Below are 20,463 nucleotides of genomic sequence, written 5' to 3'. Positions count from 1 at the left end.
GTTCTTCGAATTACAAAGTCTGCCATTTGTTCTTCGAATTACAAAGTAAATCGCATTATATTCGATTGATGCAGTTGAGATTCGTGTAAATGCAGTTCGCCAGTCAACAAAAAGATACATAAAAACGCCGGGACATGGTAGATAAATATGCAGTGCATAAATTTTCAAAGAAACGGTGTCTGTAATTGGACAAGAATACAAACCCAGTTGCGTTTTTATTGTTGTGCTGCAGGAATTATACTCTAATTATCTTAATTGCTCGAAATATTTGATTCTTCTACCCCCGTAATAATGGAATAAAATACGACAGAGACAAATGTATTTTCTGGTCGGCTGTGAAATGTACCCGTGCAATATTATCGCGCAAATTAAGAGACGAAATTACAAGTATTGCATAATAAAGGCGACGTTATAATAATAATGAATTATAATCATTTTGTACCATTTCTATGAAATTACAAATGAAAATCAAATTTTTGTCCCCTCTTCATAATTTTTATGAGATATCCATTCTCTTTCAATTCCCTTTAATGGTTACTTCATATTTTTTGTCTACGTTAGCAAAAATTCGTTCATCACCCCAGCTTTCATTAAGAAAAGACAAATTCCTCCACTTGTAAGTGTTCCATATTATAGCAATCTTTGTCCTCCAGCAAGGGTTACCAAAGATCCAAAGTTTATAAGTGACGACAAGAAAGTTGGTGTTTGAGTTTTGTCATTAAGGCAACCCACTTCACACCGTGACGTCCTCATAACATTTTAACACTTTCACTTTCAGCCCAGCAACCGCCACAATTCCACGCAATCACAGCGATCTATTTTGACAAAATAAAAATTAATAACGTAGCATCTTTCGTCGGAAGTTTCCCACTATGAACGATGGATTGTGAAACTAGAGGCTTCTATCTTGAAAATGAGTCTAAATCGTGAGATCATTGTTTACATAATCTACTAATTTTCCTATAGATGCATAATATTCACGGTCTAGGTTATCTATCGAAACAGGGTTATCCAAATTGGACTACGGAGCTTCGACAGCTTCGAAAGCTTCGACAGCCATATTTATTCTTTCTTTCCAACAATTATTGCTGCCATGGGCGCCGATTTATGCAAAAGTTTTATATTATAAATATTTATTTATGAAAAAGTGGTTGAAAAGATGATATTGTTCAAACGTAACGACCTATACCATTGAACAGAAAGTAAAAGGAATTGCATGTATAGCTAATATGATTCTATATGATAGGTTTCCGGTGGACAAAGGCGCCAGCAGCGGCGGCGGCGCGATCCCGCGAAAAGAATCGGCTTCGCGAAAATAAAATGTGCGCGTCGCAGTCGGCGGTGTACGCGACGCTAAACGTGTTAATTGCTGGCACGCTTGATTCACCTGTTGAGAGAAAGGTGGATACAGGGAAAAGGGTCGAAGTCTAGGAAGAGATAAAAGTGAGGGAGGATCCCGGTCCGAGGGGGGATGGGCCACGAGCCGAGCGGGGAGGTGAGGCGGCACTCTCCTTCGAGTATATATTCTCGAAGCGAACGACGGTACGCTACAGTTCACCAAGAGACAAAAGCGACAAGGTTAGGGCCAGAGGCAGTCTACGGGGATATATATCAGACACACCGCGATTGCTATTGATTGATTTGATCGACCGATCGATCGCGAGAACCGACACGACAACGTGCCCCCCGCGCCGCAGGAATAAAGTGTGAGAGAAATCGAAGTGTGCGACGATCCAGTGTGAAGTTCGATCGAGGATCCCGGGATATTCGCGTGGATCTAGAGCGGAAGCTTGGTGTGATTGATTCGACGACGAGGAAACATGAAGAGCCACGCGACAGTCAACCTGTTTGCAAGCCTGACGCTGTTATGCGCGCTCGCCGTGCTCCTGATGCCTGATCAGGCGTACGCTAGGCCGCCTCCTTTGCTCAGGTGAGGATCCCGTATGGAAAATTGTTGCAAACTCCCTACAGGAAGTTAGATTGAATGTTAGAAAGATTTTAATGGCACATAGATCTTCTGCTGGTTGTTGAGGGTGGGTTGGGGGTTGCCTAGTTGCAAATGGGTTCTAGAGGATCCTAGGGTATGGTGGCTATAATACATAAATGTAATAATGTATAAATACATTGGGGTGACATAAATGTTTTTCAAACATTCTGCTCGAGCTTCTAAAGTCCGTTTTAAGAAGGCCGAAATTTTTTGTGAAAAAACTACCCTTAGGAACTTCTTCAGAAAGTGGTCAGAAATCTGTGCAACTAAAATACCATAGAGGAATGTAATTGTAATATATTTATTATTTCAATGTTGTGTGTTTTATGTGAATTTTCTGGGGTTTTTCTGGGTGATAAATCAGTAACTAACACGTTAAATGATCAGCTTTTTCGTGATCATTGGAGAGAGTTTCCAGAGAGTAGCGAGAAGTGTTCGTAATCGATGGATTTTATGATAGAGAAGATTATTGAGACAAATAAGGGGCTTTGTAACGTGAAGATTAGAATGTAATAGTGTGGGTCTGAAGAGACCCGGTCGATGGCCGATAATTGGTACTCCGGAGGAATTTGTAGCTTGAGCTTGTATCAGTAGGCAGGGTTTTTATGTTTAATGAGAATTGTATGATCAGAGTTGTTGAATATCATTTTGCAAATAAGAATACGATTTTTATTTGCAATTTCTGAATATAATGGGGGACTTTATCGCTTATAATTGATTAGTGAGACGATGTTTGTGTGTTTCTAATTCAAAATATTTAATAAAAACGGATGTAGCTCTTACGCGTGTAAAAATATTACAAGAAGCCTTGTAGAAGCTGTGTAGGATACATATAAATTATTAAACGAGATGCAAATATTTTAATAATGAAGAACAGTCTTTTAAAATTTTTCTAAACTGTATTAGACTTTTAAGATAATCCTTGAATTAGAAAATTTACATTAGATCTAGGAAAATCGCATTTCGAAACGCTGCATTCGGTTTCAAGAAAATTTATATCTTCTTAGAAATAAGAAATAATTTTTAGAGAACTACTTTTGTGAATCAGGGATATTAACTTTTATAATCTATGTAATAATGGATAAATAAACTCGCGGGAATTCAGTCTCGTCCGTCATTAATTAGCACTTTGAAGGTCCAACAGGTGAAAGATCTTCAAGTCTCCTAGTTCAGATATCGATAACCCTGAGACCTGAGAGGAACTCTCGGGCACGGGAGTGTCTCTCAACTTGTTGCGTTTCTGTATAAATTGTTAGACTATTATCGACATAATGTCGAACTCTACGAATTTGAATGAGGTTCAATTACAGGTTGAATATGCATCGAAATTGCGTGCGTTTTAAAACACAATTAATATGCTATCGGCCAGAAAAATTTGGTCGTTTAAATTATTCATAAATTGTTCTATGTATATTTGTCGATCTCTGTTTATCATATTTATTATATTTTGTATTTATTCTTATGCATTCTATATTAAAGCTCAACGAAACATAGACTTGAAATTTTAATTTCATTAATTCATTCAAAATTTTTTAATTTATGACTATTGAGACTGTAAAGATGCATTTGGGATTACTAAACCATACATTTATTTCTTTGAACACATATTCTAATAAACTTCGCTGAACAAATTATAAAATAGTCACCTGTATACTGCTTTGTAGTTGAATATCAAAAAAATTGTGTATCACCCTTTCATGAACTGTGAAACTTGCTATAACACATTTGGCTCGTAGTGAATACGCAATATCATATGATTTCTCTTGGGGATCATAGTCACGTATGCGTAACTGCAACGAGTTTTATTTTGTTTTGGAAAAAGGGGAAAATCAATTTAAATCGCACAAGCATACTACAGTGACGAAAATGGGAACAATTTAATTTGAAAAAATATACTAATTGCAATAAACAATCTGACCAGAAAAAAGACAGTACAATGCAACGAAAGAGTGACCCTCTCGATCGAAACTAGAGGAAAAATCCCACCGAAACGTCATGTTTCAAGTCCCAATCATGATCGCTATCTTGCCGATACTGTATCGATGTATTTTCGACGCGTCGTGTCGCGTCGCGACGACCATTCGTCATATCGCGTCCACGTTTCCTTCGGAGTCACGTCGATGATGATGACGAACGTGCATCGAGTAATTCACCGAAGGAACAAGCTGAAAATAGGCCGGCAAACAGGTAGACGCAGGATTCCGACCAGATAACAGCGTCACTTTTATCTGCGCTATCTGCCAGAACTTTGGAACCATTTCGAGCTTAGGTAAAGGAAAAATACCCTTGTTGATCGTACGTGCGTAAATGGCTATCGACACTTATATTTTGAGAGACTGAAATCTCAAATCCCGAAATTACTCGACTCTTTGTCTACCAGAAACCTCTCGATGGAATTCCCAATGACTAAAAAACAAGCTCAAGCTTAAGATTAAATTGTTTTAACCCCTCGTACGATTTAAAAGGAACAGAAAATTTATATTTAGCCTATATCTGTAATTACTAGATTGCGGATGTTTATGCAATCTGTAATTTTTCTAGACAAATTTTGAGAATTTCGATTCAAATCAAATCTTATTTTCCGTGGTAGTAGCCTTTTTAGATCTGAAATAACTTAGAACCATACTCTCTCATATTTTATATCCTAGTATTTACTTTGACGCTTAATTATTGACTACAAAAAAATTGCCATCCTCTTCCATCACTGGTTTTGACTGATATTTAGCTCGCAAGGGATCCTATGAAAAGTGATAACGTTAGAGGCAGTGATAACAAAAGCTTCGGCACACATGTAGGAGATCAGCGTGTCGGTCGAGGATGCGAAATTAACGGCGATCGACAAACACGGTATTATCCTGTGCAGCATGCATGATCACGGTATCACTCCCACTACCCCGATATACTATTTTTCACTATCGTTATGAAATTCTAAATTCCACTGGTCTAAGCTTTATCGCGACATTTATTGTGCCCGTAGCCACGGGAGTTCCCATTAGGACGGCAGATGTTATATCGATAGCAATTTTTCTGTCCTCTGGCATTAGATTTTTTATTTTATAATATATTGATTACTATTTCCCGGTCTGCTCATCATTCAAAATTTATGAAACATCGTTTAGCATTCATTCAAATATAAAGCAAAAGTAAATGAAAAACGGAAATTAGAAATTTGATGGTCGAATAAACGTTTTTGCTGGATAAAAAATATTAAACCGATAAATTTTACATTTTACAAGATCGATGAATTACACGGCTCATATTTATGGATTTCTATGTAACGCTTTTTCCAAACAGAATGCAAAGTGTTTATTTATCTTTATTTATTTATTTATTATTATTTATCTGTAGATCATACTCGAGATTTGATTTTATAACATTACATAACATTCTAAAGATATAATACGTTGCATTGTTTACATATTTCTGTTCATTTGTTTACTTTAACGAGAAATTAAAACATCATGCAGAAATAATTTTAGTAAAGAAGGCAGTGAGAGAATAAATATTTTTAATCACAAATGGAAAACTGTAATACTCGTAGATGGTTGACGCAATGAGACTCGAATTGTTTATGTGGTTTGAGCGTCGAATTCTCAAGGGACTTGGAAACTTGAAAAGTGACATATCAACCTATCTATTTAGCAAGTTTTCCTTGGCCCGCGCCACGCCGGTCATTCTCACGGGAATGATTTGCAGTAATCGGTGGCTGGTTGTGATTTCGCGTGCCTATCGTGAAAGTTTACTGACTGATGTAATTACTTACACACCGAGTTGCTGCAAGTCATCGTTACACGTTTGAACGACACAGAGAAACCATGCTGGGTCCACGCTATTTTTGATATGTAGCATGAATTCGTCCGGCGATTTCACTTGATTCCGTTGCGACAGAAAACTTCAAATTACACACACAGACTTGATTAACACTAAACCTACCGGTGCCGGTCAAATCGACCAGTCCCAGATTATTTATTATAGAATTTGTTGAAATTAGAAAGAACCTTTCGTAGGAAATGATTGAATAAATTTCTTAAATCGAACACGTGCCATAATAAAAATAACAACAAAGTCTAACAATAAGTAACCTCAATCTTGTCAATCTTGTAAAGCTTGTCGCTTTTTATACTTAGTAGGTTTAGTGTTAAAATCTAACCACAATGATTTGCTATTATTCAACATATTTTTAATTATTCAAGGAATATGTAGATTTTAATAATTCAAGAAATATGAGGATATTTTTAATAATTCAGGAAGTATGGGAATATTTTAAATAATTCAAGGAATACGGATACGTTTTTAAAAAATTTGGATCATTTTAGATATTTATAAAAAAAAAAAATGTACGAACTTTAACTTCACCGTTGTGAATCGAAATTAACCATTAAAGATAATAGAAATTCTTTATGAATTAGTTACTGTTATAAATAGAAATTGCAAGAATCGAAAACTGTGCAAAAATTGGACGTGCCAAATGATTCGTACGCGCGTTTCGTTGAACATAATTCGTCGCAAGTATATTTTCTGTAAGATCTATATGGAAAAATTTTCCGATGAACAGTATAGTTTCATAAAACTCGCTGGTATCCCATACTTTATTCTCGATTAGGCCTGAAATTATTCACGCTTGTACGAAATGTCTCGTATCTACGGTTTTCAGAGAATTCAGCTAATTATAAGCACTGGCCCTCTAAATATAAGCGTATGAGGAAGATAAGAAGCTCTCGGCGCGTTTCGATTCTTACAAGTGAAAAGTCTATCCTAAATTTCTACACACCCACCGGATTCACGCGGCTGTACGCGGCACAACAAGGAATTAATTCGACCGCATAATGAAAAGGAACGACTTTATAAAACATTTCTGACAAATCTACAAATGTTCTAAATGCTATTTCTATTTTTTAATCCCCAAAGGACTCATCCAATCAGCGACGCTTTCGACTCTCATCAAAATTTTTCTATGAATTGTGAAACGTTTTTAGAAAATGTCCTCACATTGTAGATCCCAATGGGAGTGGAAATTTGTTCGTTAATGAGGTTTAATATTGCAATGCTAATAAAGCTGTTTTGTTACATTTGCAGCAGGCAGAGGAGAGTTTCGGATCAGAGACTGGCCGAGATTGAAACGCTATTGGGGTTGGAGAACGTCCGTGGAAAAGTGGTCACGGTCCCTGTTGCATTCGGCGTGCTGGATCCAGATAAAATGTGAGTAACCAGTTACGTAATTTTATAAAGGTCAGCCCTTATCAAACGTCGGTTTATTGTTATCAGTATGGATGGCCCCCAAAATCGTTCTACCGCTGCAAAATTAACAGATTACGCTGCTATCGCATTTACCGATCTGACTCGGCCGTGACGAAAGTAATAATAACGTCATCTGATCGTTATCGAAATCACCCAAGAATTTGAAATATTTCATTTTTTATCTCGTGTCTTCGTGCCTGTTCTCGGTCCAATTACTCTCGCAAGTTATTCTCGAATCGAACATGGTAAATTTCTTTTTATCTAACATTGAATAAACGAGTAAATCGTTTGCAGAACAATGTGACATGTTTCTTGGAATTTTTAATGTACTTTCAACGATTTTTGTGTTGTATTATATACTTGTGTTAAATGTTAATTGATTTCCTGTATTTTTATATTATCTTGAGTCAAATTCCAAGTTATTTTCTGCATTCCCTTATGCTGTAGACTGATGTACTCAAAGATTAGGTATTTTTAAGTAGCGATTAGGTTTCAGGTTGTTTTTTAAATTGCTGTTACTATGCTCGCTCTTAATCTCTCCAAGTGCGGATTTTTTAGACGTGAACAGATATGTGATTTCAGTTTCTGGTCAATTACACTTTAAGTAGATTAAGCAGATTTGTATTACACAAAATCAAAAATAGATTACATGATAATTAATACGACACACGCTATTGTATTAGAAATATTTTGTAAAATGAAATTTTTGAAATGTTAAAGGTATGCGTAGAAATTCTTGAAGATTTTTCTCTTGCATGAAGGATGTCATTGTTGCTGAATAAATACGAAGCGATAAAAGATTAATTCGATCGAAACTTGTAACGGCAGAAGAAATCTAACTATGGATGTTTACATTAATATAACTATTTATGTTTATTCACCTTTACAATGCTCTAGTAGGAAATGAAGAAGTTACAAAAATTCAGTAAAATTTTTATGTTATCAAATGAAATCACTGAAAACTGAAACCATTTTAATTAAAGTTTGACGCTGGCAAACAAATGCGGTTGCACTAACACGAAAGATACTCTAAAAACTACACTAAATTGCACACAATGATCTACGATAGTTTAACGATCGTTTCGATCGATAAAATTTGCGATCGACATTATGAACTTATCGCAAGATATTGATGGCTTATCGCACGCGCGAAAACACTTGTTGACCGTGAGAATTCGTCGAGTTCCTTACGTGTGTAGTGCAAATAAGCTAGTATCTCTCTAAATTAGCAGATGATAATGTTTTACGAACGAACTACCGATTGACATTCAAGTTCATTGCGATCGTTTCGACTTCTGTACTCTTTATTGCATGCGAATTGCATTAAGCAAAAAGCATTATGCATGTCTTATTTTGCAAATGAAAAAATCACAAAATCACTTCATTAACAACGTTCCTTAAAAATTTAGAAAGTAATACCTAAGCTACAAGTAGCAATTTCGTTTAAAGCATTAATAAATAAATAAAATAACATTACAAAATTTTAAGAAGGCCTCAGTGTGATACTTCGTAGTCTGACTAAACATGATACCACCCAAGGGTCGAATATATGCCGAATATTGTCATAAATGTACAAAATCCGCAGTCTGTTTACAACAGAAGGCCCCTTAAACATGATAATGAACGAAATCGTTCATTACCTAGAATCTAGAACATCGTGATCTCTCAGATACATACATCGTTGTCGCAGTAAGTGATCGATGCACGAATTCGCGTGGCTCGCGTGGCTCGCGTGGCACGCGTGGAATGAAATTTCACACGGAAATCCGCGATAGACGGGGGAAATTAAAAAAAGCTCGCGTGCCTTCTGAAATAAAACGGCGGCCTGGTGTATGTGATCGGAATCGCGTAGGCCCCGAGATTCCTGAACCCAGAATCAGAACGTTGCACTATCGGAATATCATTCATTTTTTCCGCTTCTCATTTCTCCTTATTCTCTTTTTAGAAATACCGCTTTATTTTCGTCACTGCGTTCCGCGATCATGTAATGTGGATCCTCTCGCGCTTTCTTTTTGGACGAGGAATTCGCGGTTCCAAGTAGCCGATCAATGTTTCTCCGATAAATTACATGATCCGAGATAAATTGGAAAATTACTTTCTACTTGTTCTCGATTTTTCAAATTATTATACTTCGTTGCGTACCCTTAGACTTAGAAGATTCGGGAGCATTAAAGTATAGTTGTACATTTCTGTAAATATGTTAAATCCAAGTATAATCACTATACTGCGGATGTTTAAGTAATTTTCAATTTTTATAGACGAACTTTAAGAGAGAGAGAGTAGAATAAAATAGAATCTTATTTTCCATGGTAGTAGCCTTTTTAGATCTGAAATAAATTAAAATCGTACTAAATTCTGTCATATTTTATATTCTAACATTGTTTTTACTGCACAAACGATGCTGAAGTTACTTAGGAACCAACCAATATCTGTAAATGGTAGCATAGCCGGCGATACTTACTATATCATCGTCCCCAAGCGTACTTCACTGAAACTGGGGAGAAAAGGAAAACCAAAGAAGATCCGTCGGAAATGTAACGCACGTCCGGGACGTAGTAACCGGGACATTAAAATTCAACTTGTTGCTTCGGCTCTGTACATTTTCCTGTTGGTTGCATGACAAGCCTGATCCACAGCCGGGGGTTGAAGAGAAAGAGTGGGAGTAAACTAGGGAGGGTGCTCGGTCACGTATCGCGTCACGAAATGGAAAAGAACAGCCTACTAACCAGAAGATATCCTGAACTCATCCTCTGCTGAACCTCAGTTAATCTCCTGTCGAGTCCCTTCGTCCTAATATGATATTCATTCGCTTGTGTGTGTATACGACGTATATATTTCACTTATTTGCTGCGGATTAACTTCCTGCTATCTAATTGCTTGTACAGACATTATTCACAAGTCAAATTACATTATTTTTATTAGAATTACTTTGGAGTACACACAGAATTTTATCTAACATTTATTTAAGAGGTTGCTGTACAATATTATAAGAAGAACAAAGTATAATTAAAAATTTTGTTTATTACGAGTTATCTACCCTGATACATAACTGATAAACTTGGGGAATTTCATGTTGGGAAGTTGATTATCGTCGATTATAATTTTATTTTATTAGCTTTAGATTATACGATGAAATTTTAAACGACAGGATAAATAAAATCGAGTTTCACGACATGTGACAGTCGCTTAATTCGGTGACTCTCGCGCGTGCACAACTGCAAGAATCTTCCCATTACTGTCGGTCAAAAATGAAGATAAAGATGATACACTGCGGAAAAATTAAGAATCGCCTAATCTGTCAAAGGGTTATCGGAAATAAAGAATTTCCGTACTTGTGTGGTCAGTGGCCGCCGTTTACTTATGTAGAAGAGTTTAACTATAGAAACCGCGGCTCGACATTAGAATTTTTGCTGTCAGTTATTCCCTATGTTACTGAAACATGAAAGCAATAAAAATACGATTTTAGCACACGGTAACAGAGTTCACCAATGTACAGGGTGAAATGAAATCTTGGAAAACGAACGGACAGAAAAATGTACATTCTCTAAATTTTAAAGATTTAAAAAACTACAAAGACAGAGAATTGTCAAGATAAGATAAAATACAGTAGAACTTCTATTATCCGTGCGAATTAGTATGATTCAGTTTCAGTGCTAAACTTAATCCTTATTGAAGTGTGCGGTAAATCGTGTAGTGTATGGGTCGGTTTAACGCAAACTAATTCTTTGTGAAGAGTATTTAGACGATAAAGAATTCGAACATCAGAGGCCTAGATAATCGAGGTTCTACTGTTTTAAAAACAGTAACAAATATCCGAGATTCGGCAGGTGTAAAGTAGGAAGATCGTAAACTTTCGTGGCCGACTGTGCATCAAAATTCGGGCATATCTGGGTTATCCGAAGAAAATTTCTTTCTAAATATGCGAATGCACTCGGTGGCAGCGGATGGAGAAATAAGTATTCGCGTGTGTACGCAACGACGCAGACTGAATAATATAATGGCGACTAGATGGCGCTTGAGAGAAGAGTCTTGAGGCAGAGTCACGACACGGTATGTATAGGGAATGCTGTGTGGTAATGGTAATGGATCCTCTAACCGGGTTAGCTTCTCTTCGCGGGTATGCCATTCGAATAAATTCGCATTCAAACGTAACTCTCCGCCGGTGAAAATTTGTTTAAAGTCAAGCGAGTCTGGTTCGGCCAGCATCACCGCCACCATTGTTGCACCCCTATAATCCTGCGGGGACGACGATGAGTTGTCATTGGTTCTATGTGACGATGTTAATAACGACGATGTTACAGATGTTAGATTTAGACTTTTTGATATTTTCCCTAGTTATCTTCTGTAAACTTAATTCCTGCCGTTTCTTCGCCTCCGCAAGTGATTTGTTTCAAAAGGGAGGATGAACGAATCTTAATCAAAGTAATTTCGTCCATTTTCTATTACTTTTTGCCATCTCTCCGGTAACAGATAATCCCACGACACTAGAATGCAGTGTCTTTCGAGGCGATCCATTCTTCGACCCATTTTTCGACTTCTTCAAAATTGGAGAAGTGCGTGTCTGGAAGTGCGTGTTGCATCGACCGGAAGAGATGATAATCCGATGGTGCCAAGTCTGGAGAGTAAGATGGATGCGAAAGGACTTTCCATTTAAGGTTTAAAAGTGTCCACCTCATGCTTTTGACAACATGCTTTTTATCGTTATCATGCAAAAGAAAGACTTTACGTCGATTGTTTGATACCCTCTGGAGCGAACGGCAGGAATTAAGTTTACCACCTAATAATAATTTATGACAATTTTTGAATATTTCTGAGTCAATATGGCGCGCGTGGCGTGCCAACGTTCGGTGCGACGGGTTGGTTCGCCGATATTCCTCTCGATTTGTAATTTCGCCTCGTTCACACCACATTCGCTCGCGGTGTCGCGAGAGAACGAGGTTAGACTCCGTGCACGATTAACTTCCCTTTTACTGGGAAAATTCGATGTAATGTCCCGATGTTCACACAATGGAACTGTCGTGCTTTCACGGGCACCTCCGGTGCGCCATTCTCAGGTGCAGGAAACGGTCTTTTTCGGCGAACAACGTCCAAACGAAAACAAACAGAAAACTCCCCGTCGAGCGGACTCGATTTCCTCGAAAACCGCGTGCTTTAAATGTTGTTACTGTTTAGCATTTTCGCTACTTACTCTTGCGGTGAATGCATAGAATCCGCAGGTTGAATAATAATGTTTGCTCGTTCATTCGTGAAAAATTCTCCTGAATGTGGTTAACGGAACGTGGTTAAAGATTATTTTATTTTCGATCGGTACTTCAGGAGTCTACAGAATTATCGTGGGCGAGAACGAAATTGGATGCAAACTTAATTCGCTCTCACAATTGTCCGGCGAAGACTAACGCCAATGCAATCTACGCGGCGAACCTTTGAATTAATTTGCCCCCGCGTAGAACGATGTACATACAAGGAAAATTTAGCGTTGAACGTGCCGGGAACTACGTTGTGATATTTCTAGTTTGAAATTGTATTATGTACTGTATACTATTCTATTTATACCTGTATATTGATTATTATTAATATTAGTAATTAATAGACTGCGGATGTTCATGCAATTTTCAATTTTCAATTTTCAATTTTTGTAGACGAATTTTAAGAAAGTGGTGCCAAAGCAAATCCTATTTTCATTGGCAATAACATTTATACGTCCAAAATAAACAAAAATCAGACTAGGTTCTGTTGAATTTGATACTCTAGCATTTATTGGAGATTTGTATAAACCATAAATGCATAAAGATCCGCAGTCTAGTGATTAGACTGGATGATTAGGCAAAATAAAAATAGTTAACTTTGTCCTTTCATTTTTCTGCAAGTAGAGATGGTTTGAAAAAATATTGAATTTTACTAATCCTCTAAAAAGACTGCTAGGTTGAGTCACGACTAGTGGAATTATGTACATTGCACAACTCGATCGAATGCCCGGCAATTTACATTCACTGTGATAAGACTCGCGTTGGATAATTAGCAGCGAATGATTCATCGCGATTCGATTGCAGATGATCATGCATGTAGACATTTTTGTAGGCCAACTTGTAGCGCTGGGAGTAGAAGAGATTTTCTTCTCTAGCAAGAGTCTCGTTAGACTAAGCATGAGATAAAAGTGGAATGGAATTGAAGATTGTTTTAAATTTAATCATTGAAATAATTTAGAACGATCTACTTCCATGCGCTGTCGCGCATACCTAATACTGTCATTGATGAACAGCAAAGAATAGTAGCGTGTAAACACGTTCCTGTGTTTCCGATCGTACATTTGCATAAACATTGAAAATAATAATTAGCTTAATGAATTATCGAGGTATTTATTAATCCCTCTTTGTATAATAAGTACTACAAAAAGTATTACAAGAAAAACGTATTAGTACGTGTCCCAACAATAATATGTTAATAGGAATTGATGATTGCAGTACTCATTGTCAGTAGTGTACCATCGGCACGTGTCACCCTTTCCTTAACGTACGACACGTGTGACACGCGTGACATGCGTGATCGCATCCCTCCTCCTTCACGCGAGGAAAAGAAAAAAGAGGAAAAAAGTTTCGAGAAAAAGTTGATTTATTCGCGTAAATATTCCATTTCACGAAATGAGCACATGTAGTCAAGTTGGACACGTGATCTGTGGATCCAGCCAGTTTTTGCTGTCCGCTCGAACACGTCCCCCTTTTGAGAACGATGCGGTGGATTTTTCTGAAAGCGTCGATCATCTTTCTTTAATTTTAACGAGTCCATTTTTTAATTATGTTGCAGAGGCCGTAGACGAAGATCAGCAACGAACAATCGACTCGAAACGCTGCAGCGCATCATGCGAATCATCGCGAATAATCCGGATATGCTCGATGAAGAGAAGATTCTCTCTTTCCCGATGGTAAGCCATTTACAATCATTTCTTTAAAACTATATTAGACCGCGCTCAATGGCATTGTATGCACAAATTAATATATAAGCAGAGAAATTGTTCAATTTCTAGGCGTAGTCTATGTAAAACTCAGTAATTACAATCTAAAACGACAGATATATTTATATAATCGAACAACGTCGACGTGTGTTACCGTTGATCTATTAGAATTATTTAAAAGAGACAAAAATCTCCCTTGCAACAGATACAGGAAATATTTTATTTGCATAAAGATTCGCACAAATTAAACTTCATTTACTGCAAATTTATTAAGCAAAACGAATCGCTTATGTCACGATCTGACGTTAATGCGACGATAATTCCTACCTCAACGATGCGCAAGAATTATAATCGGCGAAAGAAACAGCAATTCTACAGATAGATTGGCACAAGCAAAACGGTTTATGGCATCATGATATCCTTCGGATTATGAATGAAGCCAGATAATTGCGTAAAATCCATCGCGACTCGAGTCACGAGGTAATCCCCGTCACGAAGATCCTGATTGATTCGCGTAACGCCGAGTCTTTCGCGATAAACGTGGCTCGTGCGACTAGTTAATTGCAATCCCGACGATAATTGGCTGACAAAAATCATTAGCTGGGAAACAACGGCACGCGCCACGTCGCGTCGCGCCGTTCGCGAACTCTGAACGCGGATGGCGTGACCTTCTTGCAGCATGCAATACTTTGCAGCGCAATTCATTTGCAACTATTTATGTACCGCCAATTTTTACCGGCGGCGATTCGACGCCGTGTCGGAGTTCGCAGTCGAAAAAAATAATTTCCGGCTCGGGGTGTGTCCGAAAAATGCAACATCTTGAAATGTTCAATTTCTGCGAAAGAAACGTGCATATGAAAAATTTTATGAAAATGGATACAATTTGTAATTACTTAACGAAAAAGTGGACAATTACGATAAACATAAAATAGCGAAAATTCTCAGTTCATGAGAAAATATTACGGGTAATAACATTATTTGTATTAGTGAAACACAAGCATTTTAATAAATAAGTAATATCGTCAGAGAAGCCAGTTTCGTTTCTTGCTGCTAACGTTGCCTTATACGAATAATAAAAATTTGCTATATCTGTCGGATTGGTCGTGACCTACGCAATATTAACTTTGTCAATTATTCAGCTTGGTAACATGAAACACTGATTTGCGTAGCAGTTTCGTAGACATTCATTCATTCATTGCACGCGGGAATAGGTCAGACAAGGAGGTTATTTAACTGGAAAAATTATAGTGTATTAATTCTGTAAAACCGTCAATCCCGCAACTCACTGATAGATCAATCTTCACGTGACTTATAGATAGGTTTTGCGGAAATGTATGATTCAATGCAATTATCGTGAAAAGAATGCTGAAATAAGTGAAACGACTTCCAGAAGCTTCGTAAGAAGATTTGTACGAATTTCTATGACTCAAGTATGAATATTAAAACCGGAGTTGCGAATTTTTGAGGCTTTAATTTTTACTGTTGCGTAGATATTAAATGACAACCGACGAAGCAAGAGCTTTTAACAATGATTATTAAGAACGCACTCTTTTTGTCTAATTTCAGAAGATCAAGGAGCCCTGGCGAGGAAACGACGACGAGTACCAGTTCATTTAATTCCGCCGCACGACAGGTCGCGCCGGTGTGTATAGGGCGAGAACGAAGACACATAGTCGAGAGGACTAAAAAACGCTTGAAGAATGAAAAATGACACGATCTCTCGACCCTAAGCCGCCTGAACAGTATTACGGACCGTCCTCCGTCCGAGCTTAAACTTTTAACGAACTCACACTAACTAGTATACTTAAGTGACTAACGACGGTGTGGTATGGATCGCAATTGATGGAAGGACAGAAGAAAATCGGCGGACACCAAAATGGTTGCCCGCCGGATGTCACATTCGGACGTGTGTTCTTTTGTCAAATCATTCGAACCACCGATTTCTTGTTCGTTTCTATTCGTTTCTCTGTATTATTCTCTCTAGTAATTTATTTAGTTTATTTATTTTTATTATTTATTGATCTTCCGTACGATCGCACTTAGTTCATTACTTAGGAAAATTTCTACGATCTGCTGATTAGCGAATTAGCGTTTTCAATTTTTGCGTTTACACGTGGATCGGTGTAAACGGAACGCGTCACCGCTCAAAAATATTTAATGCTTTCTCCGTTTTTTTGTTCCTTGTTGTATCTCTCGACTTTTTTTTACTGTTATAGCGTGCCTTTAGGCGTTCAAGTCTCAGAGGAACATTTTCTTTCAACCGGAAAGCAAGACAATTCTAAAGAACTGTATAAATATTGTTAAAAAGTTAGCAGTTCGTGTACGATTAACAGCTTTTATACTTGAAGTTGACCCATATTGCCGAAGAGAAACTACAGCAGTTATACCTAAGAGTTCTGTCTTTCTTTTTTCTATTTCTTATTTTACTTCGATTATGGGTGTTCTTACCGATCAAATATTTTTGAGCGACACGTTCCTCGAGACTGCAAGCACATCTCGATTCACTAGATTTAGTTAGTATTTATTCGCCTAACAGTGGCTTAAGAATGTTGAACGATCTAGATAGTGTTTATTCGTCGTTGGTGTTGCAAAATGTTACGATTTACTGGCTCGATCATTGCGATCTGAATTTAGAGTACCCGTTATGTTTTCATTCAACAACAGTCTGATTTTTATCGTCTTTTTGTTTATGAAAGTGAATTTGCAGTCCTGTGACTATTGATTGCAATTTGAACGAAGAATATTATGTTTAATTCAATGAAAATCGACGAGCAATTCGAAATTTTAGTACAATATTTCAGCTTGTTCAGTTTTTAAGAAAGTTGGAAGCCTCAATTGTAAATCAACGTGCTAATCAAAGCCCTTGAAGACTTTGAAAAGTGTGGAAATTGAATGGGCTAGATAGTTATTTCCCTTAGCTTTAATTTTGTACGATGTAAAATTGATTTAAGTAGTTTCTCGAGGGTTCGATCGGATCTCGTTGGAAGTGAACGTACGGCCACTGTGAATATGACGTATTAGAAGAATCTATTCATTTAGATCACTATTTATCGCATTTATGTTTCATTATTTATCGCGACTGTGTCCGAATCGTGTGATTTTCTTTACGTGTGTTCAAAGAACGAGAATACGAGGCTGTGAAATGTTTACAAATGTAATACGTTTCGTATTACTGCTGGAACAATTTTAGAGTTTGACTTTGAACCTCGAAATAGCAAAAGTCCAATTTCCTGATTTGTTTGGTTCGCAATTCGGGAACAGTCGCCGCGTCATTTATTTAGTTTATTGAATAAGCCCGGTGAATTAATTTATTGAATAAGCCCACGGCAGTTTGTATTATTTCGTTTAATATGTGATGTATTTTATTTATCGTCCTGCACAGTTAGTTGACGATCTCCTCGAATTGTTGCCCGCAGTTAGGGGAATTTATCCGTCGTCAACGATCATGATAGAAGTAATTGGTATTAACGATCGAGCGGGAATTGTTAGTATTAATTACGCGAAACTCAGAGTCGAATCTGCGTCATTCTAGGATATCGATATGCGAAAGTTACACTACGTGACCGATGCGATCGTGTATCGTTAGAACTTTTCTATATAAGTTATTTATTTATTTATTTAATTGTACACTAGCGCTAGACGAAGTATTAAAGACACTGTCGCACGTAACGCGACGTCGATGTATTCGAGCAATGTGCGTATTATTTTATTTATTCCACTGCAATAAAAATTATAATCAGCTACATCTGTATCTTTCCTCCTATCTGATTGCAAAATTAACAAATTCATAGGCTTCATAACAAATTCGTAAGCTGCGGAGCTTCGCGCATTTTCATGCATTTACATCGATACTTTTTCAAAAATTGTGATAGGAAAGTTTAAAGTATGTTAGAAAAAAGAAATGCTGTTGTTACAGCAGCATCTGAATGTCTGAAACTATCTAAACAATTTTGAGAGCGTCTTATGAATGTGTCTAATGCTGAGGATGCTTTGTGAATAAAAATTTCTGTTTAGCTTGGAACTTCAGACTCTCGTCCTATAATAACTGGCAGATATATGTATTGACCAGTACGAGGCGCTATGAGTAATAACATTGACTATGCTTGCACAAACAAATTCATGTTTAAGAGGCTTCAATAATACCGACCCAGAACTACGAGATTCGAATCGGTGCATTCCAGACCGGTGACTAGACTGTGTATATTTATGCAAATTTACGTTTGCATTAATTCAATTAGAAAAACTAGGGTGAATGAAAATGTCATTTTCTTTATTTACATATTCATTTCCATGTGAGATCATTCTTAAACATTTTAAGAACCATCATTCTTCTTAAATTTGTGATAACTGCAGCGGAACCGTTAATTAAAAGGTAAAAATTTGTAAATTATGAATACTTTTCATAACTGTGAACATGTGAATTTCACACATTTAAATTAGAAATATAAATTAAATCCTTCGTTACATTGCTATCGTGACAATGACACTCCTAATAAAAAAAAATATTTCTCTTCAATCATAGTTACTATAATCTATATTCATACAAAGTTATTTTTGCATAAAACCAGGTCCGATTATATTTTTTAATAAGATTCGATCGTGATTATATTTAAGAGCGAGCACAAGCTAATCTTGACAGTTACTATGCAACAGAATTTTACTCGGTATTGTGATATTAATAGTTTGTCATATTAATATATTAATACAACTGACATTCTCATTTATACTTTTAAACTCCGTTGCTTCGCTATCTGAGCTCCCTCTGGAGAAGTCGTAAGCGAAACGTTTAATGCTCGTCGGTAAATGTAGGTCCTTATTTCTTAAAATTGTTCGATCATGTAACAGATACGTGAACCGCCAGGTATTCTCAGTGTTTGTTTCCACGTGCACCGAAATATTCTCGAGAAAAAATTGTTCTTCAAAATTCAGTTGCCTGTTCACTCGGTCTGACTAAATACAATTCGTACTACTTACAGTGAACAAGCAGCTGGAGCCTAGCTGTACTGCCTCTATTCAACCCCGAATAACCCAATATCAATTATACAAAGTAATTCCCAATTCCATCGAATTCAATGTACACAAATCAATTATTACATCGATGCAAGTAACGTCAAATTATTAAAAAAAAATTAAAAATTCATGACAAATTATACAACAGCTATTTCATGGCCAATCCTCAAATTTCCATTAAAAAAATGTATGCGGTGCACAAATGCATTTATATTAATTTAAAAATATTAAAGAATAATTAGACATAGTGTCTGTTCCGTCTTGAGACGATGTTTCCCAATTTTGCAATACAAATCAAGAATTCGCTAATTATTAGACAGCGGGTTCTATGCATTTATAACAAAAATGTGTCGATGCAATTTGAAACAGTGAGAATATTAGAAGAATATTAAACATATTAAGAAAGAAAATGAGTTTCTACTTCATCCAGTTTGTTGCAATTCAGGCAGACCATTTTTATATATCCACTCAATCGACACATTCGCTATGAACAGCCTGGAGATTTTATGCTTTTATGGCAAGAATCGGTAGGTGAAATATAAAATAATGAAAAAATTGAAAGATTTCAATTATTTTCAATTTACTCGAATTATCAATGAAAACCTGCAATAATAAATATTTATCAGTAAGGGTGTGCGAGTACTCGATATATTCGTGTACTCGAATTTCGAGTCGAGTCGAGCGTTTGAATTTTCTGAACCACTTGAAATCGACGAACTGTTTGAAAAAAATGCGAACTACTTGAAAAAATCAAACGGCTCGAATATTCGAGACCTCGTAAAACTTCGATCTACTTGAAAACGAATTTCTAGCTCGAAATTTTTCCAATTACTCGGATACAGTAAAGTCGCGATTCTTGTCAATCAGTGTTCCGCACGGCCAACTACGTGTGTTACGCACGGTAACTCGAAAGCTAAAGATCTGTTCGAGCTGAAAATTCAGTTCCGAGTAGATCAAAGTTTTACGAGGACTCGAATATTCGAGCCGTTTGATTTTTTTCAAGTAGCTCGCATTTTTTCGAACAGTTCGTCGATTACAAGTAGCTCGGAAAAATCAAACGCTCGACTCGGCCCGAGCAATCTAATCAAGTTTAGCTCTGCTCGTACATTACGGGTACTCGCATACCCCTATTATCCAGTAATAATTTCTAGCAACAAATTTTTTCAAGACTGAAGTACAGTCGTCGAGTACTGGATGTTTAATTTTGCTGTGTCGCAAAAGAAAATTGCTCGTCACCGAACCAACGAATTATTTGCAACCGATGCAACATGTAACACAA

At 36.9% G+C, this 20,463-nt stretch overlaps 1 protein-coding gene across 1 annotated transcript; it reads left to right on the top strand.

Moving 5' to 3' along the window:
• Positions 1–1,538: 1,538 nt before the first annotated feature.
• LOC143208034 (uncharacterized) lies at positions 1,539–18,313 on the top strand. The gene is made up of 4 exons (XM_076422054.1): positions 1,539–1,930; positions 7,064–7,186; positions 14,027–14,144; positions 15,741–18,313. The coding sequence occupies exons 1-4, from the start codon at positions 1,821–1,823 to the stop codon at positions 15,789–15,791; spliced, it is 402 nt and encodes a 133-aa protein (XP_076278169.1). The 5' UTR covers positions 1,539–1,820; the 3' UTR covers positions 15,792–18,313.
• The last annotated feature ends 2,150 nt before the right edge of the window (positions 18,314–20,463 follow it).

This window comes from Lasioglossum baleicum, chromosome 4, assembly GCF_051020765.1.
Source record: "Lasioglossum baleicum chromosome 4, iyLasBale1, whole genome shotgun sequence".
NCBI classification, from domain to species: domain Eukaryota; kingdom Metazoa; phylum Arthropoda; class Insecta; order Hymenoptera; family Halictidae; genus Lasioglossum; species Lasioglossum baleicum.
The sequence above is the reverse complement of the archived record's forward strand: the minus strand, read 5'-3'. Positions and strand labels throughout refer to the sequence as shown.